This window comes from Camarhynchus parvulus, chromosome 4A (assembly GCF_901933205.1).
Source record: "Camarhynchus parvulus chromosome 4A, STF_HiC, whole genome shotgun sequence".
NCBI lineage: Eukaryota > Metazoa > Chordata > Aves > Passeriformes > Thraupidae > Camarhynchus > Camarhynchus parvulus.
Window position 1 is genome coordinate 9,834,660 of NC_044600.1, and position 27,962 is coordinate 9,862,621.

At 39.5% G+C, this 27,962-nt stretch overlaps 1 protein-coding gene across 6 annotated transcripts in view; it reads right to left on the reverse strand.

The window, feature by feature from the left end:
* Nucleotides 1-27,962, reverse strand: part of TENM1 (teneurin transmembrane protein 1) — a 469,105-nt gene that overhangs the window by 39,415 nt on the left and 401,728 nt on the right. For 5 of the 6 annotated variants that reach the window (XM_030967968.1, XM_030967972.1, XM_030967969.1 and 2 more), the window contains 5 exons: nt 27,739-27,882; nt 22,867-23,116; nt 21,987-22,007; nt 18,333-18,565; nt 8,474-8,628 (listed from right to left, as the gene is read on the reverse strand). In XM_030967968.1, the coding sequence (XP_030823828.1) occupies nt 8,474-8,628; nt 18,333-18,565; nt 21,987-22,007; nt 22,867-23,116; nt 27,739-27,882 (803 nt within the window). The remainder of the gene's footprint in view (nt 1-8,473; nt 8,629-18,332; nt 18,566-21,986; nt 22,008-22,866; nt 23,117-27,738; nt 27,883-27,962) is intronic. The other variant, XM_030967970.1, reaches the window with a different exon arrangement.

Genomic DNA, 27,962 nt, shown 5'->3' on the forward strand with positions numbered 1-27,962 from the left:
AGATGAAATCAGGCATTCTTAGCTGTCACTGCCCAGGCTGCAGCTCCTGCCATGGTACTTACTCTGACCAAGCCACTGCTAGAATTTCTACCCCTGCAGTGTGTGACATCTCTGCAGGACAGATCACCTCTGGTGCCCTCAAACCTGCCCTCAAACTCCAGACTTGTGACAACCATTTGGTTATCACTCCCCTGGCCCCCTCCCTAAAAAATAGCTGTGCAACATTTCCAAATGGCCAAACTGGAATACAGTGTGTAATCTGAAAAGTTTGGAACAGAGGCAGTAAAGACAGCTCCACACAGAGCTCAGTCATTACTGTTATTCACTTCATAACACAAAAAACCTGTTACATCTGTGGGAGGTCCTTTGGCCCATAAATATGTGAAGGACTGTTTGGTGAGAGGAGGAAAGCAACATGCACACAGTTCCAGCCCTGACAATTTAAAAAAAAACAGCTAAAGTAGGAACTGCCTCCATCAAAATAGCTGTTTCTTAAATCACAGGCAAACCTTGCCAGTGGATGGGGATGAACCACTGGGTTAAAACAAAAGGAGGGGCATTGCTTGCTTGGCTTGGCTTCGCATGTTCCCTTCAACACCCACATTCTCTTCTCAGCAGACTGACTTGGGGCTTGGAGCCCAGGAGGGCAGGGACCAGCTTTCACTATGTGGTTAGTTATGGTAGCTCTGCAGTGTAGGGAGAAACCACACACACCTGCATGTATATAGACACAGTCAAATATGCATATATAGATAATAGATTAAGTGTCAGCATCTCCTTCATACTTACATTTTGTCCATTATGTCTCTGCAACAGATGAAAAAAGACAGATGTAGTAACCAATGTATCTCAACACATTGCAGACTCCCACCAGTCTGACAAAGTTGTACTGAACATTTTCTGCAGTGCAATTCAACACAGTAGAGATAATAATTTTCTGCCAAAAATAACCGATCCACTTTACTCCATCGTAATGAAACCATATTTAGATAAGAGAGATAATCAAAGGCTACTTGCACATATGGAATAAAAGGTGGAGCTTTGAGAGAAGGTGGTTGCTCATGAAAGCCTTACAGGAAAGCCCAAAATAAGACAGGCTTCTCATCTGGGAACCCATTCCCCAGGTGGTAAGACAGAGTCAGAAGTTTGTGGAGCTGGGCAGTGTGACATGGGTGGTGGGTGAGCTGGACAAAGTCTGGGAGTGGCAGGGCAGCTTGGATGAGCTGGTGGATGGTAATGTGCAGGGGCTTTGTGCATGTGCAGGCAGCATTTGGTGAGTGTGGAGGTTTCTTCTAGCTGGAAGGATGCATCTGAGAGCACCTGGACTCAGGGCTGAGCTTCCTTCTCACCAGCCATCCAATTCTTACAGAAGATTTTTCCTTCTTGCAGTTGCTTATTAGAAACAAAGTCTTGCAGAAAGAATTAAAACCTGTGTCTATGTAGCAGGAAGTAAAAGGGAAGTCATGAGCAGAGTCTCCTTCACTTCCCCATCAGGTGTCTAATTCTGCCTCAACAATCAAAGGAAAGGATGCAAGGGCTGGAGAGTTCATTAAAATGTACATAGTCTTTTACTCAGTCATAATGGATTATTTATGGCAGCTAATTGAAACAAATTGCTGTTTTGCATGCGCTCAATACAAACAGAATATTTGGGCTTTAAGGGAGAAATTGCAGTATGACTTCATCAGATGCTATCTTGTGTCTATGACTAATTTCAAATTCAGTGATGGAATAATTTGATTGGAATATAAATTAGTTCTGACAAACCCAGTCTGCTTTCTGTCTGATATTCAAAAAATGACATTGTACACCTACAAGTTTGATTTATGAGCTCTCAGACTTTTTTTCAGCTGAGGTTCTAATGTCTTTTCTCTCAGCTTCTGTTGAAGAGAGGCTACTTAGCTGATCCTGTACCCCTGGGAAAAGATATTTGCCCTTATACCTGAAGATCCTTTTTTTAAAAGGCTTTCAGCTTGGTTTTGCTTCGAAGTGTGAATGCTACTGACTGCTTGTTCCTGCATATGCTATTATGGCTGGAACAATTTTGTATAGACTTACAGTTTCTGAAGAGTAACACTTAATTAATTGGAGGGACACCTCATTTTTGAAAAGGTTTGAAAATGCCTCAGTGAAGACCTGTTCTAGTCTATTTCTCAGAAGCACATACTTTCTTGTGAGATACAGTTGCTCCTTACGGCACACTCACCTCTCACGACCCTTTCAATTAAGCTTGGCAAAGTCCTGGTTCCACTGAAGTCAGTGGCAGAACAGTTGCTGGCTTTGCTGGGGCCACAACTTCCACTCCAGCAAAGCCAGAGAAGAAAGAACATGAAATTAAGCAGTAGAGTAAAAAGAATCAGAGAACAAGACAACTCCATTTTGAAAAAAAATAACAGCTTTGTGGGTTCCTTCATCCAGCAAGACACACAAAAAAATAGAGTTCTTTTCTAAAAAGAAAAAAGCCTGAAAGGCTTCTGTAAGGGAAGTTCACAAATAAAATAAAAGGGTCTATAAATTGTAATTTCTGCTTTGTGTGCTTTTGTTCAGCAGTTTGGAATATTTATGCTGCATTAATTGCTCACAGCTAGAATAATGTATCAAAAGACACAGGTAGAGGACTAAAAGGAAAGGAAGAACGGGAGTAGTTCTACAATACTTTGCTGCAGTGAAAACTCAGTTGTCCCTTTCTGATGGCACAATTAGAATTGTGCATCTAATATTAAAAGATGCCTTTTCTTCTTTCTGCTTTTACAAGAATGCAGTTTATAATGGCAGGTACGTAGAGAAATATCTAAAGCAATGGTGTGTGTTCTGACCTACAATACTAATTAATTAATCAACCTCATGTAATATTGCAGTTGCCCTGCAATATTCTATTCTCAACCTGGCTTAGAAGTACTTCAGCCTAGAATCAATTTGGTTTTTGCTGGCAGCTCGCTTCCCCTGGTCTCACCCGGTCATCAGATCATATTTTTGTCTTTCACATTTTTCTTTCCTTCCTCCAAACGTACCCAGTCAAAGTTCTGTTCAGGCTGTGCTTGCTCCGATGAGCAGACCCTCATTGCTGCTTTCAAGCGAGGTCACCATGTCCTGGGAGCTTTTTGTTCTGCTCAAAAGGCTTCCACAATGCCACTGAAGCATATTGTGCCTGTGCAGATGCTGCTGGGGAGCGCCTGCAGCACTTGTGACTGCGGGAGCAATGTCAGCATTTGCATTTTTGAGATATATAATACATTTTCAAGCAATTCTGCTCATCTCACTCCTGCTTCCCAGCAGTCTGTCTCTCGCTTCACTATTTCAAGTAGGTCATCAACAGCATCACTTATTACCCTCTCCCCTCTTCTCCATCATTCAAAGCAGGTTGTCCAGGACACAACATTCCTGCCACGCATGGGTCCCCTTTAAACCCTGCTCTAGAATTCTGCCTTTTAATTTGACCTGTGCAAGCAAATTGCCTACGTAAGTAACACTGTCACATTTTTATAAGGGAGCAAAACATTTTGCAGTGTCACTGAAGTTTATGTGAAGCAACACAATATAGATGGTTCCCTCACATGGAGAACTGCTGAACAAAGGCTGATGAAGTGCAAATGTCAAGAAAAAGTCTTCAAAGCAGACCTTTCATTTTGGAACACAGCAGTGACAGTTATTAACACCATCAATCAGGTCGGAGCTATTGCTTTGGCACAGACTCGTGCCTAGTGGGACTGACATAAGCACAAGAACAAGACCACGGTTACAGGCAAAGAAAAAGCTTTTGGGATTCATTTTCTGTTGACTTGCAAATGTTTGGTCTCTATATTTGCAGTGACTGTGCTTGAGATTGGTTTAAACAGCTCCCAAATAATACCTGCAGCCACTCACACAGATATAAATGACTTGTGGTTTGGAGCAGTGGAAATTCAGCCCACATATTTCTCATGGGAGGAAAGATACAGGATGAAATTGCAAGATGGTAGAAATATCTGCTAATTCTCTCCTCAGCTTTCACTGTAGCATTGGAGGCAGAACAGCAAAGCTTATCACTCAAGATGAGCTGTAGTGTTTTTACTTTCACACAAAAACTCCCACAATGTCAATATAACTTCCAAGAACACTGGATCTGATGAAGTCTGGTTTCCTAAGGACTTCTGTCGCATGGCTGAGTGGCTTGGGAGTTTAATAAGATCCAACCACAAAATGAAGTTTTCCTGTGAATGGGGCATTTATTACATCCTGAGTAGAATCTCTGGAGCTTAATAAAAGAAAGCTTATGCTGCAATATTTCCTTTTGAAAGGGCACTTTAGGTTTCTGTCCTCCAGCTGGACTAATATTTTTTATGGAACATGTAGGAATTTAATTGCTGTGAAGGTGCGTGTTTCTCTACAAATTTGTTTAAAATTAGCCAAAGCTTTTAATTTACTGTGAGGAGGAGAATACTGACAGACAGACAGACACATATGCACACAATGTGCTCTCAGCTGCTATTAGTAAACTAGCTAAAAAATATCAGAGTACCCTAGGGATGTGCAAACATGAAGAGAGTGTGTACCTGTGAGATAAAAACAATCCAGAGAGGCCTCTGGTCTAGACAAGGATCCAGCCCAAAGCCATCAGGCAGTGAAACTGAATGATGATCCCATCTCTTTTCTTTCTCTCTCCATCCAAGCCCCTTCCCTTGGCACTCCTGTTGTGGCTCATGACCACATAGGTGTCTGCTGAGCTCCTGGCATCAATAGTGAGTGTTGAGCACATCCACACAGACATTCACATGCATAGCTCTGAAGAGCCATTTTCTTTAGGTTTGCTCTATTAACTAATTGAAGAACACTGAAATGATCTGTGCAGAGAAGAAAAGTCATCCAAGTTCTGAACAGGCTGAAACAGTACTGAGAATGCTGGTGTACCATACAAACAGTTCAACTGAGTGTCCCTTTCCTTCTAAATTCAGATTAAAATCCCCCCAGTGAAGTATGAGATCAAAGTAATTAGAGCTTGGTCATTTATATGCCACAACCTATAATCTTTTCAGCCCCATCTGTCCTTTCTTCCCCTGGTTATGAATGCAGAATATTATGCTTAAGAAGGAGGAGGTGGTAAATAACAAACACATAATGATTACCAAGAATAATACCATGAGAACTGATATTGGAAGAAATGATTAAATGCTTTCATAATCAACTCATTTATTAAAGTGAATGCCTTAAAGCTACAGCTTGTCATTTATGGTGGTGTTTGCAATAGACAGTTACGCTACATATTTACTCCAAGAGTACATTTTTGTACTTCAGTAAATTAAGAAATACTGATTTTGGGCAAGTTGTTGATTTTACTGTCAGAACAAATTTAGCTTTGAGAGATGATTTTATTAACCTATTTCATAAGTCTCTCCAAATACACAATTTGTGAGCAACCCACATTCTCTTGATTTAAATGTCATTTGTAACTTTGCCAAAAACTAATTTAAGTGGAGATGGGCCAAATGCATTTTTCATTTATGTTTATGCCATTCTGGAATAAACTCAGCAGTCTTGCAAGGATATACACTTGTTTCTAAGTGACAATATCATTCTATTATTTTCATTGATATAATTCCAGATTAACATGCTTGACTTCAAGGGGGTGTGATTATTTCATAGGCTTCTCTGGCTATCAGCAACAGTTTTAGAAGATGATTGAGCAAATTTGATACAGTTACTTTTCAGAACATGCATTCTTGGTATTTATTTCATACAGTATGATTTACTGTGTATGTGAAATACCTCAAAGGTGTGGATTTTGTGAAACATTTCAATAAAGAGGTTTACTTAAACCCCCTCAAAACAAATCCTCCAAACAAGAAATGCTTCCAAAGGCTTCATGTTGCAGTGTCTACATTGTGACTTCACTTACCAGTGAAAAATACACAGAAAATTATATAGTATTCCTACCCTTAGAAAATGAGACTGGCCACTTTTTAGGGACATCTTTATAAGCCGTAATTTATTACGTTTTTTAGAATATTTACTGTCATGCATTCACAATTTAATTGAAGACTATTTCAATTTAGGGGTAAGGCCATGTCTTAGTTTCTCACAATACTGACAAAATTGAAAATTTTTGCAAGATATGCAGCCATATTTTCTTGTAGCATGGAAATACCTGAAGTGTTCATGAAAAAAAAAATGTTTATTCCTGCTTCTGTGAAAAGGAGACTGTACCCCAGATGAATGAAGAATGATTTGCTCTATGACTTCTTTTTTCTTACCTATAACTTTGCAGAAGCCCATCCTCCATGGCATATGGCATTGTGACTATGTTGTAGGGTGCGGTAAATGAAACTGGTTACTGGCAAGTAGCCAACCTATGAAGAACTAAGATTTCAGGGCTATTTAAATCTACTTTACAAATTTAGCACATTTGATTTCAGCCCCAAACGTTTACTTTTAAAATTCAGTTTTAATTTAATAAAGAAATAATTTTATTTCTAAATTTGCCAGACCCCTTGCTGAGACTTATTTGCTAACGGGGAGTTGCATTTTTCAAAAGGAAATGAAAACGATTAAAACTCCCTATTTGAGATGTACTGAGACACTTTCTTACTGAGCAAAATCAGCAAAAATTTGAACACAAACACACAGCACATATTACATTAGGCAAATAAAGCAATTATTTGTAGAGCCTGAGAGCGCAGATCCAGAAGGAGAAGGCAGGGAGCAGACGCTGCACCTGGCACCCTTCCCTGACCTCAGAGATACCTGATCTGGTCAGGAGTGCCCCAGGCAGTTGTTAGATGTATCCAAGAAACGAGTGCATGTGCTGCAGGCAGCTGTGGGCTCCATGAAGCACAGCTCCTACCAGCTGGTGAGCAGCAGTGCAGTGGGAATGCTGCTGCCTGCCAGCTGCTGCTCAGCACCTGCAGGACAGGGGCAAGGGGCCAGAGCAAGAGCCAAGGTGCCCAGAAGCTGTTTAATCCTAAAATTACCAGGCTAATTTAAGTTTGGGTTTAGCACAACTAAGCCAGTTGACCCTGTTCTGCTTTATATGGAATAATTACACATTAACTGGACCTGAGAGAATACAAAGGCCTCTCTGTCTTAGAACAGGGAGGTTGAGGTATCTCTCCCCACGTTTGCAAACACATAGGGTTCACTGAAACACTACACACACAAAAGAGAAAGGAGTTTCAGCTCAACATGAGGAAGAAGTTCTTTCTGGTGAGTGTGGCAGAGCACTGGAACACCTCCCAGGGAGCTCATGGAGTCTTCCTCTCTGGAGACATCCAAACTCCCTGGATGCATTCCTGTGTCGCCTCCCCCAGCTAACCCTGCCTTGGCAGGGGTGTTGGATTGGGTGATCTCCAGAGGTCCCTTCCAACCGTAAGAATTCTGTGATTTGGTGACACATGAAATGGAACACAGACACTTCTCCCTGTTCTGATTCTAGTAAGAAGATCTCTCAGTGCTTCTGCAATAGCAGCATTAGATCCCTTCATTTGACCCTTCTTTCATAAGAACTAACCAAAACACTGACCCCACATTCTTCAGGTATGTGAATGCAAGACCACAGTCATTTGCTATTACTCAAAATCTACTCAGAAATAAGCAACAAGCTCTTACCATTGATATGCATTGAATTTTAACTGTGATTCTCCAGTTGTGAAGGACAGAGGAAAGGGCAGGGAGAAAATGAAATGAAAAATTAACCTGATCCTGGTTATTAGCTTATACAGTCCATAATAGCTTAGTATGTCACTTGAATGCCTCAAGATTTTTTCAAGTACAGCTTCTCCCCTGTTTTGAAGCTGATTAATTCAATTATTTCTTGGCAAAGGCCAAGTCCTTCCTTGTGCTGTCTGTAGGTATGGCTCACTGACTAGCCAAGAGTACCATTTATGTTTCTCCATGATTATCCATATTTCTTTTTTAGCATAAATGAGAGATGTGATAAGTTCTTTCTTTTATTCCTATTTCTTTCACTATTCTTTTTTTTCTCTTGACATAAGAACTGAAAAGCATTTTGAGAAAGCAAAATGCAATAGTTTCACCACAATATTGCTGCTGTGTAATTACTTATTCTAATGCTCCTCCATGACTTAGAACAGTGTTAGAATTAGACGTAAACAGAATATCTCTTTTTTTCCCATTTACTAGTTCAAGCAAATCAGTCTGAATGCTGGACTAAAGGAAAGCACTTTAAACTTCTGATTATCTTCTGAGAAGATCTATCTTGGAGTGGCAAGTAACTTTTTAAAGCAGTTTGTATTCTTTACCTAAGAATGTATATATATTCTCTATATATTCACAGGCCATCTCCTGGGAAAAAAATCAAGCGTGGTTTTCCATTTATACACCTTAAAATGATCATGTGAGTGGAAGAACTACTCCATATGGTGCCATTCAGAATTATCTGACTCATCCAGCATATTCGATATACAATCTTGGTACAAGACAGTAAGTGATCTGTCTCTACAATGTGTATCAAAGTGACAACACATAAAAACGAGGTGTCTACCTGAGTGATGTCCATCCCAGAGTCACAGCTCAATGGCTGGGTTGATGTGAGTCCATTTGAACCTATTATTGTTGTGATCACACCATTCTCATCAATTTTCCGTATCATTGTACCATCAACGAAGTAAATAAATCCATGCTTATCTACAGTGATACCTGGATGAAGAAGAAGGGTAAAGAGAGTGTTAGTGCTGGTATTATCTTGATTAAAAAGTATCAGCTTAAAATGTTTCCTCTCTTCTTAGACTACAAAAATCTGCTGATTTGAAAAAGTACGATTTTCCCCCCACCCATTACTATTTGAGGCTTATACAAACTGTATATGGAAAGTTCATACCCATCTATCAGATTAGTTTTGACTTAAAGAGGGAACATGTGAGGATGAAACAAAACAAAAGAGCAGAGGCTTTGCTTTTAATGCAATTTTACATACAGAGAACGAAACTTTTCAACAACTTAATGTCTATCACCAAGTGGGCAATATTAGCTTTTCTAAAAACTCATCCAACAAAGTTGATTTGTTTTAATTTCCATTTCACTTTCTTCATTCTTATGTACAGACAATTTTTAAACTGCTGTCCTCTCTGAATGATGAGAGTGTCTGAGCAAGGAAGAACCCACAGAAGGCCAAAGAGACACGTTCTGATAGGGGCTGTACATACAAGTGGTGCAGACCAGGCTCCGTTCAGCAGGCAGAAGGAGCAGCTGTGCTGCAGGATGGATCACAGTGCAGTGCTGCCCAAAATGATGGTCGTGCACTGGAACCAGGCTCATGACAGCTGTGGTCATCAGCTGGTGCAGGTTCTCCCACTCCTGGATCTGCAGCAGCTCCTGCAGCACTGCACTGCACTGCACAGGAGGGATGGAACTCAAAAGCCAGGGATGAACTCCAATGCCAGGGCTCTGCACAGGAAAAGTCATGGTCCTCTGTATTTCAGTGGGGAAACTGAGGAATGGAAGGTTTGCTGTCTCCCACCCAGTACCTTATGCCACAACTCCTGCCCAGCCCTGTTCTGTTCTGCCCCAGTCTAACAGCTCCCCTGCAGCTCTTCCTGCATTCAATTGGAACTGTAAGATCTTATTTCCCTCAAATATTGAAAATATAACTAGAAGAGCACTTCGATTCATGTTAGACTTGTGAAATCATTTCTACCAAAACCGCTCAATTTCTTGCTTTAAACTACTTCCTAATTTCCCATTTAAAGTTGCATAACTTTGCAATTACAGCAGCTGCTGTGCACAGCCAAGCTATTTTAATAATGAATTTATGTTCTGCTACACAGAAATGAAAGGCAGAGGACTTGAACAGATGGTCTGGACAGTGGCTTATATGGTTCTTGATTTTTGTCCCCTGCATTTAGCACAACTGAAGGCTGTATGTACTCTGAGTTTACAAAATACCTGTCTGCAGGCCAGTTTAGGATCCCATACAGTAATTCCACATGCCATTAAAAAGAAAAATAGCCTCCAACTGAATTTTCTCAGCTTCCAACCCCAACTCCTTGTACTTGAGGTTTTTTTGTTTGATATATGGGAGCAGTTACAGCTGGAAGAAAGGGAGATTAAGCAGTCTGGGGGGAAAAGGCAAGACCAGGAAACCCCGATGCAGGGCATGCATCTCAGGGCTGGGAAGAGGGGGTGATGGTGTCTCCAAGCCCCTAAACATATCTTTACCTGGCAGCTGGAAATGCCAGGGGATTGAGTTTGAGTTGCACACATAACTGAGTGTAATATGCTTTCTCTTGCAGTGTTAACACCCTGGGGCAGGCTCCCAAGACAAACTGCCCATGACTGGTTCTGCGGTGCCGCTTCACCACAGGGGATGTTCAGGCACTTTGCAAAGGTCTGACGGTATGACCACAACGTTCTGAGGGTATCACCACATAAAAAATCCAAAAGCCACAGCAGTTAAGTTAACTTTAGTGTGCAACACTCCCTACTGCATCCAGCTCTCAGGTTATCAGCACAGTGTTGGGAGTTGAAACTAATTCTTTAAATTACCGATGCAATGTGTCCATCTGGCTGTGAAATGCCCTTAGAGGAGGGTGTTCACCATCCTGTCACCTCCTCCACCCAGGACAAAAAGTGCCCATGGACTGCTAAGTGCCCAGGGTAAAGGGCTAGGCTATATCTCCTCATTATGTGAGATGGCTGAAGGTTCTGCAGGACAGATGTCACCTGGAGAACTAAAATCATCTGGTGTGGGCTGGATAGGTCAGCTGGGTAAAACTGGAAGGTTATAAAAAGGCTGAAAGAGGAGCAGACAGTCTCAGAGCCTGACTCCCTGCCAGCCTGCGAGCTCATAAATCGTGACTCCTTGGTACTGGCTCCCTCAGAGGATCTTCACTCTTTAATTAGAAAGTAACTGTACCTTTGGAAACTCCAGAATGACTGGCAAGCTCCTGGCTGTCATCTGCTCCTGAGAAGTCCAAACCCAAAAGGCTGAAGGTGAGCTGAGGTAAAGAGTGAGACTGAGAAGCAAAGAGGTTTGTTTTGGGGTCAGGGGTGACATGTGTGCTCCAGCTTTGGGAAGAGATGGGCCCTTGTAGCTCTATCACTGATCCTGCATCACGTAGTGACATTAGATGGGATCTGATTTGCTTTCCAGTGTGCTTCACAAGCTGAAATGAGAAACCTGCTGTGGGTGGGAAGGGCAGCAATGGGCTGTGTCTGAGCCTGCCTTTGCAGAGGGGAAGTGCTGCATGGTGAGCTTTGCTTCTCAGCTGGATCAGATCCACAGCACAGACAACACAAGGCCAGGATCTGTCACCAGGGCAAGTGCATCTTCTGTTTTGCGCAATTTGCCTGAGAACAGATGGCTCTGTTGGCTGCAAACCATCCATTATATAAAAATCAAAAATTATGCTGCAATGAAATAAAGCTACTGAGCTGTGTTGTTGAATGGATTTCAAACACTATATAAGAAAAGACTATATAAGAAAATCAAGGATCTTTTAATGTTTCTAGTGTTTCTAGCCCTCCAGCCGCTGCAGAAAAGCAACTTGCCTGCAAGGGAAGGACATATGCCAGTGCAATGGCATAAATAAAACCATCTCTTCAGTATTTGCACTAAATTCCTGGTACTGCCTAATAAGCCAGTTTCTTCAAGTACCACTGACTGTATATATGTTCAGCCATGACCTACTGCTTCCAGAGCTTATGACTCTCCAGTAAAACAACACAACTTTACCTACTTGAAAAAATTACTTATGCATTTAAGTGTTGTTGACAAATACCCTACATAAAGCATCCACTGGAAAACAATACAGATCGGTGGCTAAACTGTCCCAATTTACTCATTAGAGTTGGAATCATTAATGCTCCTTTCACATCTTACATGATGCTACATATAATCTGTACTCCAAGAGCTTACTTTAATCCTTTTCTGACGTACAGTGTAATGCAGAATCAAATCACACACAGCACAGCAATTGTGCTTTAATCACCAAGGAACTGGGGGAGGAAACATGCACATGCTGAGGATAATGAATTGCACTTGAGTGCAAGTGGGAGCACTGCTCAACCCTTGAGTGAGTAAGAAAGGTAAATTTTTTTTTTCCAGAGAAGGAGACGTACTTTGTATCAGGCTCTGGGTCTGCTTCTGTTTTCTTTTTTAAGGAACTGTAACACTAAATTCTATGCCCAAATGATAATGTCTTTGGGCACTAAAGGGACCTATGACCTATTGCACATATGACAGACTTACCCTGCTTACATACAGATTGCTCATTAAAAACCGATGGCTGGGTAAGGACAAAATAAATCGGTGCCAGGATTTAGTCTCATTGTTTGACTCAGAGCTGAGTATCAGTCTTGCTCAGTGACATGCTCATGCTGCAGGACTAGTTTGGTCATTATTTTAGTCCTGGGAATGTCCTACATAGGGCTGAATTTTGTACCTGAATGTGAAACAGTAGTTTTTATGAAGATCTATCTCCAGTAGATTTACATGCAGACATTTTGGAGCAATATTTATAACACTCAGAGGTCTTTTAATCAGTACCATTTGAATTCTGTTAACTAACATTAAAAATTAACTGCCAGTACTGCTGTCAAATGTGGTGACTAAGTATTATTACTAGAAAGACTAAGCAGAAAGTTTTCCTTTTTGTAACTGCTTTCTCCAACAAATAATAATTAGTACAGGAGCTGGGTACCCATGATAAACAACTACAACCTCTCCTGTTATTTGCTCTCCAGAGTTTTGGTTAAAGGGTTATTTCCCTTCACAGCTCTGCCTTAGAGCACATACATACACCATTATAAATGCAAATAGCACTCAGAAAGCAAACCAACTGCTTTTTGTGTAGCTATCATAGCTATAAATTCAAAATACATATGATAATTCAGTCTAGAAATTTTGGCATTTCAGGAGTTAACCTTATAGTGGTAAAATATGGATTAAAAGTAATATAGTAAATGCCCTACTAAGATATTTTCTTTTTTATCCCATATCATACCCCACACTTGCATTCTAAGAGAAGCTTTTTTTGTGAACAAATCCTTTTCAAACATGTCAATAAAGAGTAGCTAGAATTATATGTTGCCCATTTCTAGAAATTCTACTTTACACTTTTTGCTGAGCTGAAAAGTTACAAATGAGCATTCTATATTGAAAACTTCTAATTAAACTTCTGAAGAATTTTTAAAACAACATCTACAGCTACTGGTGAGGATGGATAAAAGAGAATGCCACCTTCTGCTGAAGAACAACTGTATTTAGAAGGAACTTGTGATTCTCATAAAACTTTTAATAGGAAGAAGTGAATCAAATTGGTTAATTACCATTTTATGGTGCTAAAAGGGCAAATTGCATGCCATCCATTTCTAAACTTCTAAATGTCTTCGGTGCTTTTAATTAAAGCTGCCATCCAGGAACTAAAGCAATTTTATGCAATTAGTTATTTATAGGTTACCATAATACACCACTCAAAATATGATTCAAGTGATTTGCAGTCTGTTGCCTTGTGATCTTTGTATTCTTTACTTCCTTACTGTCTCAGCACTAGCTGCAAAATATTGAGTAGTTCTTTGTCAGTTGGAACACGACTTCAGTACTTGCACTTGAGTGCTGTTCTCTTTAGAGGCAGATCAGTAGACTTGGAGCAAACAGCATTTTTAACTACTGACTGTGAATGAAAATGTTCAGCTTCCAGCCTGAGACATGATGACTGGGGTCATCCTGCTGACATGGGTGAATAGAAAAGTGAATGATTTATGAATTCAGATGAATGTTGGATGAAATTTAGGAAAAAACCTGCTATCCAAAAAGGTGACAATGTTCTGCAAGTTTCCCATAGTTTGGAAACCATAGGTGGCTAAGGCTACTGAAAAGAAAAATAAAAAATAAATTTAAATGAATAAAAAAATGGCATGAGATTCGTAGTTTTTTTGCTGATTTTATGATGCATATATAACAATGACTTGAGGCTGAAAATTACTTTGGCTTGTCTATTTCTAACTTTATATACCGTTAATGAAAAATCTCACTCCATTCTACTTTCCTTTTTGAATTCTATGGAAAGGTTAAAAAGGTCTTAGGAATTTACAGAATAGCAAAGATTGCTGGAAAAATAGCATTAATCATTACCTTTGGCAAGTGTGTCTGTTGTCACAAAAGGCTGTAATAGGAATTTGGTTGTGCATCCTACTGAAAGTAAAAGGAGTCTTCCAGCTGAACAGGAGCAGTCCTAAATGGGCTACTGCCATTTGACAAGAGCAAAGGTTTAGTATGAACAGCTCTTACAACTTTATTTCCTTTAGAATGTATTGCTGAGAAAGAGGAGCAACAAGACTGATTATTTCAGGATGCAAGCTACTAGGATGAACACATCTTCAAAACCACTATTTTTTAAAGCAGTATTTCCTTAGTAAAGTAATTGCAAGCAAAATAGATAAAACTACACTGCAGAACTGATTTTTAAATTATGCTTCATTTGTGCTTTTATCTCATGGCCATTGGTCTGAGTGAAAAAGTTCTTTCCTACAGCTGTGGATAAGGTATTTTTGTGCATTGGATTTAGAACTTACTCCAACCTTCTCCATTCCCCTGGTGCTTTCTTTGAGGTCACTGCACCTGCAGTGAGGTCACTGCAGTGCATCCAAGTACTCTGCACTCAGTGTGCAGTCAAATTCCTCGAGGCACTGACATGGTTTGCACTGACAGTGTGTGCACCTAGGTCTAGACACTGGGCTGAACCCAGGAATCAAAAAGCAGACACTGCAGGACCTTAAATGTCTACATCTTTAAATTCAGTCCTTGGCTTTCTAAAAGGTGTAAATCATCCTGATGTTTAGGGTGGCATCACTGGAGGCACCCACTGTTTTCACAGAAGTTACACAGCTTGCATTTCCAGCAGAGCTGTCCTGGGTGAGTGCTGCTCACAGACACAAGGCAATGAAATCAGATGTTAATGGACACTTTTCTCACCCTGCTGCCTGGGAGACCCTGGAGCTCAGCAAGAATGTGGTAACCTGATTGTCTCAAACTCTCACTGCCTCTGTCAATTATGCTTAGAAAGTCAAATCTATTTACAGGTCTAAAGCCCACTGATTTCAGAAGGGCAGGGTAGGTAAGTGTTTAATGGTGTTGATTCAAGCATTGGCTTTGCACAAGTCCCAAGTATTTCCACTCATTTTAGGGCCTCTCACTGCTCCAATACTTGATGACTAATCTAGTTAAAATCAGAACATGATCCTCAAGTACCTTATCATAAATACTAATCAGATTGTTTAAAAGATAGTGCTGGCAACTAGATATGCCATAAATTATTTCTATTAAAAAAACTCCAAGCCCACCAAACAGAATTCCCCACCCCAAAATTAAAATCTGTTACTTGGTAAAGTTCAAGTGATTGGAATTCAGTCAATGATTAATATCTTGTGTAGTTACTTCTTCATTTTCAATATCTTCTTGTGTAATAAATGTGTTCAGCTTGTCACAGATCGTATTTTATGTCCCCACCTTGTATCATTTCACATTCTGCTTAAGTACTTGGTCATCTATTACATGACTCATTAGTCTGAGATCTCTACAGAATTAAAGAAAGTTGCAGTAAAAATAATATATTGAAGTTCAAATTTCAACTACATCAGCCATGCATGTTTAAAAGCATCTTTCAAAGTCAGCTCAACATACAATAGTGCAAGATTAATTTTCACTAAGCCCCATCTCCAGTCCTTCACAGAGAATTGGGAACAGACTGAACAAAGTTACATGTGTTTGCTATCTGTAAAATGAAAGTTGTGGAAAGATGAAACCAGAATTGATTAGTTTTACTTCATGATATTTTCCTGTCCGGCATTTAATTCCTGGTCACTAGGTAAAGGCACTCTTGCCAAATAAAGATAATAAGAAAATAAACATTGATGAAAGAAATAATGAAATAACAATGTAGGACTCTCCTCAAACCTCCCTGTAAGTTCAAGGAACTAGAAAAATGGGTATGAGTTCAGAAAAGTTAAACGCTTTTCAAAGCAACTTTCATCCAGAAAAGTAAGTAAGAAAGAGAATTTGAATTTCCACCTATTAACGCAGCTTTGAGGATGTTACCAAACAGGATTAAGTTTCAGAAGTGTTACACAGTAGGTATTTCATACCAATTTTGCAAATGGAAAAAGAGATAACTAGATAACTCCTTATACTCTAGATAACCCCTTTTATGCTTATACAAGCAGAGTCCAACTTTTAAGATATAACTAACCAAGGTCAAACAACCACTAAATGGAGACCTTTTTCACATACTATCTATCAAGCAAAGGGGAAAATAAATTTTCCTTTATAATGGAAAAAAGGAATACTCAGGACAAAAAAAAAAAAAAAGAAGGCAAGCAAAGTAAAAAAAGATAGCAATAGTCCTGTATCAGCTTAAGAAATAAACACAAATTATTCATTGAATAATGCAAGTGATTATATTTAATAACTTGGCAATTACTCTGTCTGGGACCTATTGCTGCACTGTAAAAATCTCAGAGGTATAAAACCAGAAACAGTTCATTTATTTCTGTGGTCAAATGCTATACAAACTGTGTGTCTCTGTGTCCAAGGATTTTTAGATGTGGTTAAGAAGTTTAGGTCAAAACTTCCTGCTTCCTACAGAAAACAGTTTTCTTTATACTGTTTGAATGTAATTTCAATAGAAATAGACATCTTCTGACTTGACAAGTACTTCAAGAAGAAGCAAAATAAGTGATCCAAAAGAATCTCTAAAACTGTAAAGTATGGGAGACATCTATGGGTACCAGGCAAACACTTCCTTCTATTTTCCAGGGTTATTCACACTCTTACAGGTCAGGGGAAAACAAGGACCTGTAGCTACTTGGCTCTGTTACTGATCCCACTGCTGGAGACCACGAGTTGATGCAGAATTTTGTTAGGGCCTGCACAAAAAGGGCATGTGGCTGCCCAGACTTACTCAAGATTAAAATAAGAAACCTAACAAATTGGATCATTTCAAACTGATGCTATTTAGAGGAGATGCATAAATCTAAAGCACCTGGGAGTCACTGCCTGAATTTGCCAAAGAGTCATTGTCTGCTCACCATTTCTTTTTAATAATTGCTGGCTGCCCAAGAACTCCTGACTTGTGTTTTATTCCTCCTCATTTCTTTTTGACAAGAACATTTTATTAAGGAAGTAAGTATGAGTATCTTTAAAGTAAATAGTGTATCACAACATTTTCATCAACATATTTCCCCACTAAGAAAAAAAGATGGAACAACTGATTGTATTGTAATTGGGTATCATCAATTGTAATCAGAAATAAAACATTGATCACTTTCATAGAATCACACTTTCCTGATAAAGGATCTGAAAACCTTTTGTTTTCTACTATTTTTAGAAGTGATTCATTACATTAATTAGCTGCCTGAGATTAACATTTATTTGCACTTACCTCACACTTACCTTCTATCATTAAAGGCATACTAAAGTCACTCTATAATTACAATGTGTCTCTTGCTAAACCTTAAACCAGGATTATTTGCTTGTCTTAGAGGTATTTCTGCCTGGATGTACATTCTAATTTCCTACTGATGCACAGCCTTCCTTTATTAGCTCAGGAAAAAGAATCAAAGCCCTTCCTTGGAGCCAGCTGTGAGCAGGCGCGGGGGAAGCGCAGCTCAGCCCACGCAGGGCTCTGCCTTGGGAGCTGCTGAGTACCCTTTGTTCCAGGGATTTCAGTGGGAGCTGAGGGTGATCAGCTGCTTTAGAGCACCAAATCCAGAGACTTTATCACAGTTCTAGTGCACACTGCAAGGGGATTAATTGTGGCTTTGGTGGGGATTCAAGGCTTCACACACATTTTGCCTGTGACAATACTGGATGTACTCGGACAGGGAGGCTGCAGGAAAATGCTTATTTCACGTGCAGCAGGGAAGATGCTCATCTTTTGCACACTGTGTTAATAAGAAAGGACAAACTAGAGTTCCAAATAAACTCGATTTTGCTCGCTGATTTGAACAGCCCTGACTTACTGTGCATGGGTAAGCTCTGTTAACATTACAACACTCACCTGATGCATAACATCTAAAAAATGGACTTTGAAACCGTATAATTTGCTCAAGAGTTACATATAATTAAATGTTGCCACCTTGCAGTTGAAAGGTAATGAAAGAGGAGTGTTATACAGGGAAGAGTAATCAGAGGATTCTAGCTGGAGCCTGCTGCCCATGCTGATCTCCCACATAGAACTGGCTGTACAGCAGACATGAGTAAGCCTCATGAAGTGATTTGGCTTAATAGTTGGTTAAATCATTGCCACAGACACATTTTTGTACATCCAGTTGCATCTGAGTTCCTAAATAATGACAGGAAATAGAGGTGACCAACATTAAGTACCCTGGATACAGACTTTTCTTACCTCTTGGGCTGTTGAGAGAGGCCTCAGACGCCTTTCCACCATCCCCACAGTGACTCTGGTCAAAAGGAAGGCACTGATCACCTGTTCCTGCCACCACATCTGCATTTTTGGCCAGATCCTTTGTTTCAGTGAGAGACTTTGCTTTGTAGACTTTCCTGGTGTTGGTATCTGATAAGTAAAGGGATTCTGACACTGGATCAACAGCCAAGTAATATTTATGTGCAGGACTTGTACTGAAACAGAAGAGAAGAGCATCAAAGTCAACTTGTTTTTTTCTTTTAAGTCTCTGTGGCAGCATAACAATCGTACTCTACTTAACTGAAGACATCAGCTCAGAGATCTGAAGAGGACAGAGGTGTAAGTGAGAGCAGTTCAAACATCACCAGGGTCCTGCTACAGAGCATGACCAGTGAGTTTTGGGTCAGGGAGCTGGGGCAGAGACTGGTACTGGGGCAATTGGTCTGCCCATCAATACCAAACCACTCAGGATAAAGCTAAATGGAGTGACTTCAGCTTAGTTGTAATTATTACTATCAAAAGCAAGATCATTTTTCTGTATCGATACCTCCTAGTACTCTTGGCACTGAAACCAAATCTATGAGTTGCAGCAAAGTGAATCACAGGCTGTTCTGGATGGGCACGAATACCCACTCTTGGTTATTTTTATCTGTTTCTGAACCTTAGGAAATATGAAGGTGTGAAATATCGTGCCTTAATTCATGCCGACTCTATTGTCAGGAGCAAGGCAGAAGGCCAAGTACTGTCAGTGCAACCAGGGATGAATTAATGCACCATAATTCATGCACTGTCACTGCCTTATTGAGATTATAAAATGTTATTTAAAAAAATATTTACATATGTTAATTAAATGGTGGGGATCATAAATTCTAATCTGAAAACCGAGCTGCATCTTATTATCTAGTAAGACTTTAAGTTTCTTTTTCAGTGCAAAGTTAATTTCCAGTTAGAAGAAATTTTTTAAGTACACGGCACACCATGCTAGTGTCCTGAGCCTGCTGAGCCTGCAGTGGGGCCTAACTAAAAATGCAGAGAGACAGCCTTTAAATCACACAGTTGGTTACTGAAATGGCGGGAGAGAGGCACAGGCTGACAGTTTAGGCGCTCAGAAAATATTTTTAAGAACTACTGTGTTCCTCTAAAGGAGAGGAGGAGATTTCTGGAAAGTGGCTGGGTTCTATATGCACAGTTAGATTAAAGAAATTGCAAAAAATATCCTCCCTTTCTTATTTTTTTCAGGAGATATTAATATTGGTACAATTAACTAATACTTAAGATTGCTGTTACAAAGTTGTGAAGTGAGTTCCTCCTCTCACCTGGGCCGGTTCTGTTTGTGGTGGGTTTGACAATGCTCAGCAATATTCCCAGAGCTGGGGAACAGATGTGAAACCCAGTCCTAGGAACCAGAGGGAATGAGAGGGCAGTGGTATGATGAAAGATGAGTAAGAGGATGAGCTAAAAGCAATTAATGCCAAGGTATCACCACTATAAAATTTGTTTGTTGAAAATACCAAGAATCATTTTTGCTCTCTGGAATGAGGTCAGGAGTCACTGGCCAGCCAAATGATGACTTTTAAATAAAACATTTCTTTGAAAAAAGTTGCAAGGAGAATTCTAGATTTTAAATAAACATGTTGTTCAGTATGCAGAAACTGCAGAGAACCAGGGGTCACTCTATATTCTCCTTGTAGACACATTTTCTGTCATCCTTGTCATTAGATTTAATAGACCAGCTGTTAGAAAACTCTTCATGTTTATGCTTAAAGCCTTGCATACTAAAATGCTTAAAGAGTACTAGTAAAAAAGGGAACACAAATAAAAAAAGTTGCTATTTTTGCAGAAGATTGTATTCAGATATAAATCTGAGTTGATTTAAATTTGCCTTTTGAAAACTATATGAAGTAGACTAGGATTTAAAATTAATCTTTGCAGTACTGTTCTGTACTAAATTTTTCTTTGTACTTTTGTCGAAGTCTAGTTTCCATTTTTACCAGCTAAACAGCTCTGCTATAGCTTATTAAAATCATGATGACAAGAAAACCAAATGGAATAAGGTGTTTGTAAACACCAAAAATAAAATCAGTGGCATTTTCTGTTTACTGGTTGCCAAACTCTGCCTTTTCACACAGTACTGTCTTTTTTACATGGTAGAAAGAACTCTTTTGGAGGTTAAAGTTGTGTAGAGGGGTTGGATTTTGAAGCCTTTTCCTGCCTGGACTGTCAGGAGCCATCTTTTCCTGCTGCTTCTACATGTTTCTTTGAGCATTCTATAAATTTCCACCATGACTATGACCTTTACAGCCTCAAGAGCATGGCACACAGTGGGATTGTTGAGTACTCCCCTATGACCTCAAAGACTACATTCACTTCAAGTGATTTCTTCTTATTTTCTACAAAATTCACTTGGACAGAATAGTGACAGAGACATTATTATTGTAATTAATAGGGCTGGAGTACCTGATATTGTCATAATTAATTAAGGTTGAAGCTCATCTCAAGAAACTAGTACTAGTGAACAGATATTAAAAAGAAAAAAATCTACTTTATGAAGGAAACCTCTAAATGTAAAAGCTGCTTTATGCTTTGAATGCATTGTGGAGAAATTTAGTTTACAAACATACCGGTCAGTTTAAAGCAAGCGGAAACAACCCTTCAGTTAAAAAATGGAACTTTGCACTTACCAACTAGGAATTATTCTTCCTTTTTAAGTTTTAATTGTAAAATACATGAAATGTGACATAATCTGGTAAATAATTTATAGTATTCAATAGCAGTCCTGTGGCTAAAGTGAGCAATTCCATCCAATACTCTCATGCTGTAAACACAGCTCAGTCCACACTCAGCTCCCTACTATGCCGTGCAGTTACTGTTTTATACTGTACTAGTGTTGGTTTATTCATCTCATTTAAGTACTGGAATGCGAAAAAGTTTATTTCTAAGGAGACAGAGTGCCTTGCTGCCTCTTTCTAGCATGCAACATCACTTCTGCAGCTGGACTGTTGGAACCAACTCCCTCACCGTCTGTCGTAGAAGCCGAATGTGCAATGTTCATTCCTTTAAAGAAATCCCTAAATTGCAATGCTAAAATGCCAGCTGGAAAGGGGGAAAGCCACTTGCTTTGTCTTTAACTGGAGCAGCAAGGACTGAGCTTTGACACAGCATCTTCAGTTCTGGGCTCTGCTGTGCACTCTGTAACTGGCAGGTTGTAAAGCTCATGCTACCCTAGAATCTCTGAAGCACAGGACACTAAAGTACAGTGTGTTTCTGTAGCCTTTTAAACTACTTTTTTAGTAGCTAAAGCTCTTGTTTCCTTGGATGGCTATATCTGTGATCAGTCAAACACCATGGGAAATGGGTATGACACCTACGAAATGTACTCTCAAGTGTTCAGGTTTAAACCTGTCCATCTCTTCTTGGTGATCAGGAAACTGATTTTTAGAGTGAAACTTAACTCCTTTAATGAGAACAAATCAAACTTTCTGAACTATAAAGAAAGGTGAATTTAATTAACATTTGTATTTATTACCATTTCTATTTATTAAATTCAGAGCGTTTCTCTATATCCTGACTTTTAAAAGGACTTTTGTAAGACTGTCTTGAACGTGATTCACATACCAGTTATTACATTTTACTTACCTGTGTCTTGTGTCTCTATTCCTGGAAAGGCAGATCAGGTTTAAAAGGAAAGAGAAAGACAAGGAATGTTAGTCCCTGACAGAACTGTGCTCTTTGCCTGACTGCTCACAGACCTGTATGCCACTAACAAAATACTGCTTATCCTCTTACTTGGTATTTCTTTCTCTCAAAATGTTTCCTTTGCACTGCCCACACATTGCCAAGTTAATTCTGAACAATCAGCACACAGAATCATCACCAGCAATGTTAGCTAGGTGGATGTTAAATAAGAGAAATTTCATGTATTAATGTCCAAAATCTTTCCTGCCCTCCCCTGTGTCCCTCAAAGGGAAAGGGAAGCTGAGGTGATAATTACAGAGGAGTCATTAAGGGCAGCCTAGGCTCAGCCTCTGGCATGTCTGTGATGCCAGGTTTGCTCCTGCCTGCTTAAACTGAACCCCATCCTCTGCTCATGAGAGGATTAATCGCATTAATTGTAAACACGGTAAGTCTGTAGGCCCAGACTTGACATGATACTATGCACGTTTGCTGTGGAATTATGCAGCTTTCTTCAAAAATATGCATCATGGTATATTTAAACTATTGGAGAAAATGTATGGAAAACCTCACAGGAAGAAAAATCAGCTTTATTAACTCTGCAATTTGCAGAAATTCATTATGCAAGACCTGTTCTACAGGCCACTTAAAACATCCTATTTAAGTGATGACTAGAAGTAAATGTAAGTTTTCTGGTAAGCTGGTTTCATAGACACGGCCACAAAACAACTACATGTGGCTATTTCATCATGTCCCAAGGGATAAAAGCTCACCCTACTTTTCACAGGTATATCACAGCCAGGATTGTGCACACTGACCAGAGAAAGCCAATTATTTTTTTTACCTTAATTCTAATATACCAATGGAATTTCCAGAGGGGAAGATCCGTCTGACATAATTGAAATCCCCAATATAAACACTTCCATCAGGCCCAGAAGCAAGTGCAACTGGGGCAAAGAGTTTGCTGTTGAGGGCAAGCCCATTGCAGTTGGAGCAAGAGACACTCCTCTGGTGCCCATTGCCCATCACAGTGGAGATGACTGGAGGCTGCTGGGAAATGAACATGTTTTCCCCATTTCCTTTGTGCACAATTCCTAAAGGGAGGGGAGGGAAGAAAACAGAGACAAAATAAGCAAATGTATGGCATTTAAACTATTCTGCAGTTTTGGATTACAAAATCCTCTAGAAAACCAGATTACCAAATCAGCAAGAAACATCTGATATTTTAAAGTCACAGAGTTCCACTAATCTTTTCCAATTTTGTTCATCCCAAGCTTCACTGTCACCATTTTGTTCAGCAGTGGCTAGTGGCTATTTTAAAGCCAACATCAGGAGGAAAACTCATGGTTGGTTAATGCTCTAACAAATTGAGTACTAATTGCAGTGCTATCTGATTTCTTGGGGATTACTGCTTTAATATTCATTTTATTCATAAATTTTTATTAGGTAGCAGAGGAATTTCTTAGGCAGTTTGAATATTTAATTAAAGGAGATTAATAGCAGGACCACTCTGCATTTTTCACAAAAGAGCACCGAGTGGCAGTACAAAATCAATATCCAGATTCCACTGTGAGTCCTTCATGGTATATGAAAGTGGTGCCAAGTGCAGCAAAGCCAAGTTAAGAGTCAAGGAGCAATTGTGAGGCACCAGCCAATGTCCTCCCAGCAATACCCTCCCTTCTGCCATAAATGCTAGAACAGTTTATTCTAGTACTGCTCTGCAGCATACACTGTTTAAAGTCTCCCCAATTACTAGGTTGGTGATACCAGAACTAGTACAAAGATGTATTTTCTCAAGCTGACAGCTATAGTGTTTATTTTAAGTAACAATGTGGTAATATATTTAAGAAGTATCTTTGAAATGACATGTTATTGCAAGAATTTGGCTACTGCAAACAGAAGATAGGTATTCTTTTAGATCCTAGTCCAAAATTTCTTATTTCCCTTGAAAGGCCCAGTACTTCATCAGAACATTGGCTCTATTAAAGGAACAAACACAAGGGAATGTACTTTCTGGAGGACTCCTGCTGGGAAATGAGAATATTCTAGACACTGTAGGAAGTACATGTTTCAACATGTCTGAATTTTCCCAAGGTACAGCAAATATATTTATGTATTGTCTCTACCAACTTCTATTTAAACTATTTGTGACTTTCAGGTAAATCTGAAGATAAAATTCACCTTGGAAATTACTGAATGTTGCCACAGCTATTTTGAAGGGAATTATATATTAAAAAACCCCAAAAAACTATGAACAATAGAAGACAGAATGCACAGACTTGTTTGAATGATGGCTTAAAAAAAAGCATCCTGGAAATATTCCAGTAAAATAAGTGGCAATATTCTCTCTTATGCAGTGGATAAAAATACTATGAAATGAAGATGATGCCCTTTGTCTGAAATTACAATGTTAAGGTAATCTTTCAACATCCTCTTACAAATGCCAGTAAATAATTAGGACTCTGGAGAATATGTTTTGCTGTCAATAAATGTAAGTGTGTGCTTAATATCAGGCTTCCGAGCTGCTGCTTTAATTTCAGTTGATGCTCTGTTGCACTGGGGTTGAAACTACCTTAAAGCATAAAGTCCCTCTAAAACTACTCCTCCTTGCCCCAGATAAAAATGGAATCAGTCCACTTTCCCATCAGAAAAAAAAAAAATTCAAATAACATCCTGAAAAGTTGGTTAATAGCACATTCATCTGTATTCATGAGATACAGGTATCTTTAAAAGACCTCAGTGTAGGAACTAATGTTTATGGACATTAGTTTAGGGCATTTCTTGATTATGAGAAATGCCCTGATGATTTTCCAAACTGACAAAAACCCTGGTAGCAGAAAACATTAAACTCTAATCATGTCATAAATGAAAAGTGATCAAACCTCCAAACTGGTGAGGAAAAGAAAGTGGGAAAAGAGCAGAGGAGCTGCTCTTTGTAGCTGCAAACAGGATGTGATCCTTCGTTAACCTAACAGCCAGACTGATGCAAAACTGCATACATTTAAAAAAACTGAGTTTCCAGTGACAGCCACATTGGAACAGTATTCGTTATTTCACATCAATTCCGCTGGAATCAGGCAGAATTTTTTTTTCTTTCTTTTTGTAAATCCTTACATCTGGCAGTAGAACACAGTTTTCACTTGCTAAGGTTTCTACATGTCAATACATGTACCTCCACATTACTATGAATGGCAAGTCTGTAAAATTGCATCTATTTCTTGTAACTCAGTTTATTTTGTAACTTCTCAAAAATGAGCAACCTTCATGGGGAGGGAAAGAAGAGTATCTACCCTGGCTCTGAGCAGGAATGTTGTGCACAGTAGCAGACCTGTTGGGCAACCAGGCTTAACAGCTGAAGTTAGATATAAGCTCTTCAGGACTAGTAAATCAAGCAAAGGGCTTCTAGTTTTAGTTTGAAAAAAAATTGCAATTTGCAGTACAGAATGTTATATTCCAATGATGTTTCTGTAGTTAATCCAGTGGCAGTTTTTCAAAATCATAAAAGTTTCATCCTTCTAAAGATAGCAGTTCTTCATACATACAGAGGAGATGCTTTAATTAAAAAGTGAAAAATCTTAATATATTTGTACTAAAGCAGGCTACTCAATGCTTTTCATATCTGTCATGGTGGCATGGAGATAAGTCTAAAATACATAATTCTAGTTTGAATCATATTCTTGTCCCTATTTAAAGCCCATGTTATATATCTGAAATGGAAGGCAGTTCACTTGTTTCTAGGTAAGACCAGAAGCACACTTGTTTTTTTATCCTTTTAGTTACCACAGTTCATTATTTTGTTTTGTTGCTTTAATATGAACCTACAGGCTGCTCTGGTGGGTGTGCACCAGCTTTGTCATAGTAATTGTTTTTCTGCCCTTAGCTGCTTTTCTAGCTGCTGTACAAGAGCCAGGTGTGGGTGCCCAAAGCCTGTAACAGTCCTGAGGAACCCCTGGCACATCCCTGAGCCTGGGCTTTGCCACCCTGCTGGAGATGCTCTGACATGCAAACTGCAAACAGAAGAGCCCCTGGAATTCAAGTCAGATGTCCTTATGCCCTCTCCTTCCCTCCTGTGTCTGCAGGTGATGGGTAAAGGTGTTTGGCAGCTTTCCCTGCCTTCAGCCTTGATGGTGTCCAGCACAGGGGGAACATGTGAGGAAGAGGAGCAGGTGCAGGAAGCTGCACATTCCCCATCCCTATGCAGTGGGCACAGCCCAGCTGATCTGAGAGGAGGTGGCTTGGGGCTGACAGCTCAGGGCTCTCTGGCACCCTCAGCCACACAGCTGAGATGGGGACAGGAAGCAATTTGTCACCACACTCCTTGTGCTCAGGAGAGCAATGGCTTAGCCCAGCTTGGATTATAATTGTGTACTTTACAAAATCTCAGAACATGTTAGTGCCTACGGGGTGAATTGTGGTAGTAACCACTGCAGTTATCAGATAGTCATATAAATTAGAGTTACTGCCAGCAATTTAGTCTTGAAATTAAACTATGCAAGTGGTAAATTGGCACCAAGGAGCAGACTATGGGACTCACAGTTGGGGGCTCAGCTGACTGAGGTCAGATTTCTCTTTGTTAAATGTCAATAGCTGGCATTTAAAAGAGACAATCTATACAAACCAATAAGACAGGGAATGAAAGAACTGCTGTTTAAAATGTCAAACTATTTTAAATCAAAACAGAAATCCAGATAATTTACAAACTAAATCTGACCTTTTGTATTTGGAATATTTATACTGTAGCTGTGCATTCAGCAACAGAACTTGTAAAACTTGAGAGCCATACATCTGTGCATGCATCCTCATCAACAGAAATTTGCAGATGGAAATAGATTTTATTGGACTGACTCTCAGCTGGAGCAAATTGAGAGAACTTTTCTGAATCCAATACTCTGTTGACTTATAAGAGCTAAAATATGACCTCAAGTTTCTCTTCTAGACAATGAGATATCTGTTTATTGGCAAAACCATATATAGTTACCATAACTTATCTACAAGTATTGTTTTAATAATTTCGTTCCACTAGTTCCTGATCACAGGTGGTCATAGAGGAAGAGAAACCTCCCCAGGTGTAAAATAAAAGCACTGGGCAAAAAATATTCAAGCCTCCATGCCTAAAGAATATCTCTGCAGAATTAATGTTATGACAGCAAAAGCATTTACAGGTTTTTTTTCACTAATGCTTTGAAATGTGTTGGGTTGCTTGTACTGAGGAGTGACTTACTGTGCTTCTGTACAGAGTGGGAGCCACAAAAACTGCACAGAGGACTGGCAGAGTGGGTTTGGAAGTGCTGCTCTGTGATCAAGCAGTGTTTGTCTGCCCGGGGCTGTGTTGCTTCAAACTGGCAGCAGCCATAGGATGGATTAGGGGTGTAGACACTTCACTGGGAATATAACACACTACAGACTGACCTGAAATGTGGCACTTCTATACCAGCTGGGTGAGAACGAACCCAAATTAGTTTGCCCTTTTCCCATCTGAACGACCACAATGTGTTAACAATTACAAGAGTCAGCGATATTAATGTCTAAACCCTGGGAGCTAGAACATTCAAAATATCCTTTCAGATGGCATTTACAGTTCAGCTCTCAATACATGAGGGTGCACATTCAAAGAGGATTACACATTAGGAAGTGTAACACTTAAAACCTGAACAATTAATTCCTTTAAAATTTGCATTCTCCTTCTGCGTGGGCAGTTAATAAAGGAGGGACTTACCACTTTGTGGATTTAATACATGGTGTTTGTTTATAGACCAGCCACCCAGATTTGAAGCATCCATTTCAAAGCCTTGAAGGATTACTGTTCTCTTCTCCCACAGAATAAAATCAGGACATGTTTCATATTCATATCCCACCGACACTGCAAACAAATAATTAAAGATCTCTCAGTCTACCTTTTCCTCTGTGAACTGCTAGGCACCTTTTCATTCCAGGTTTTGA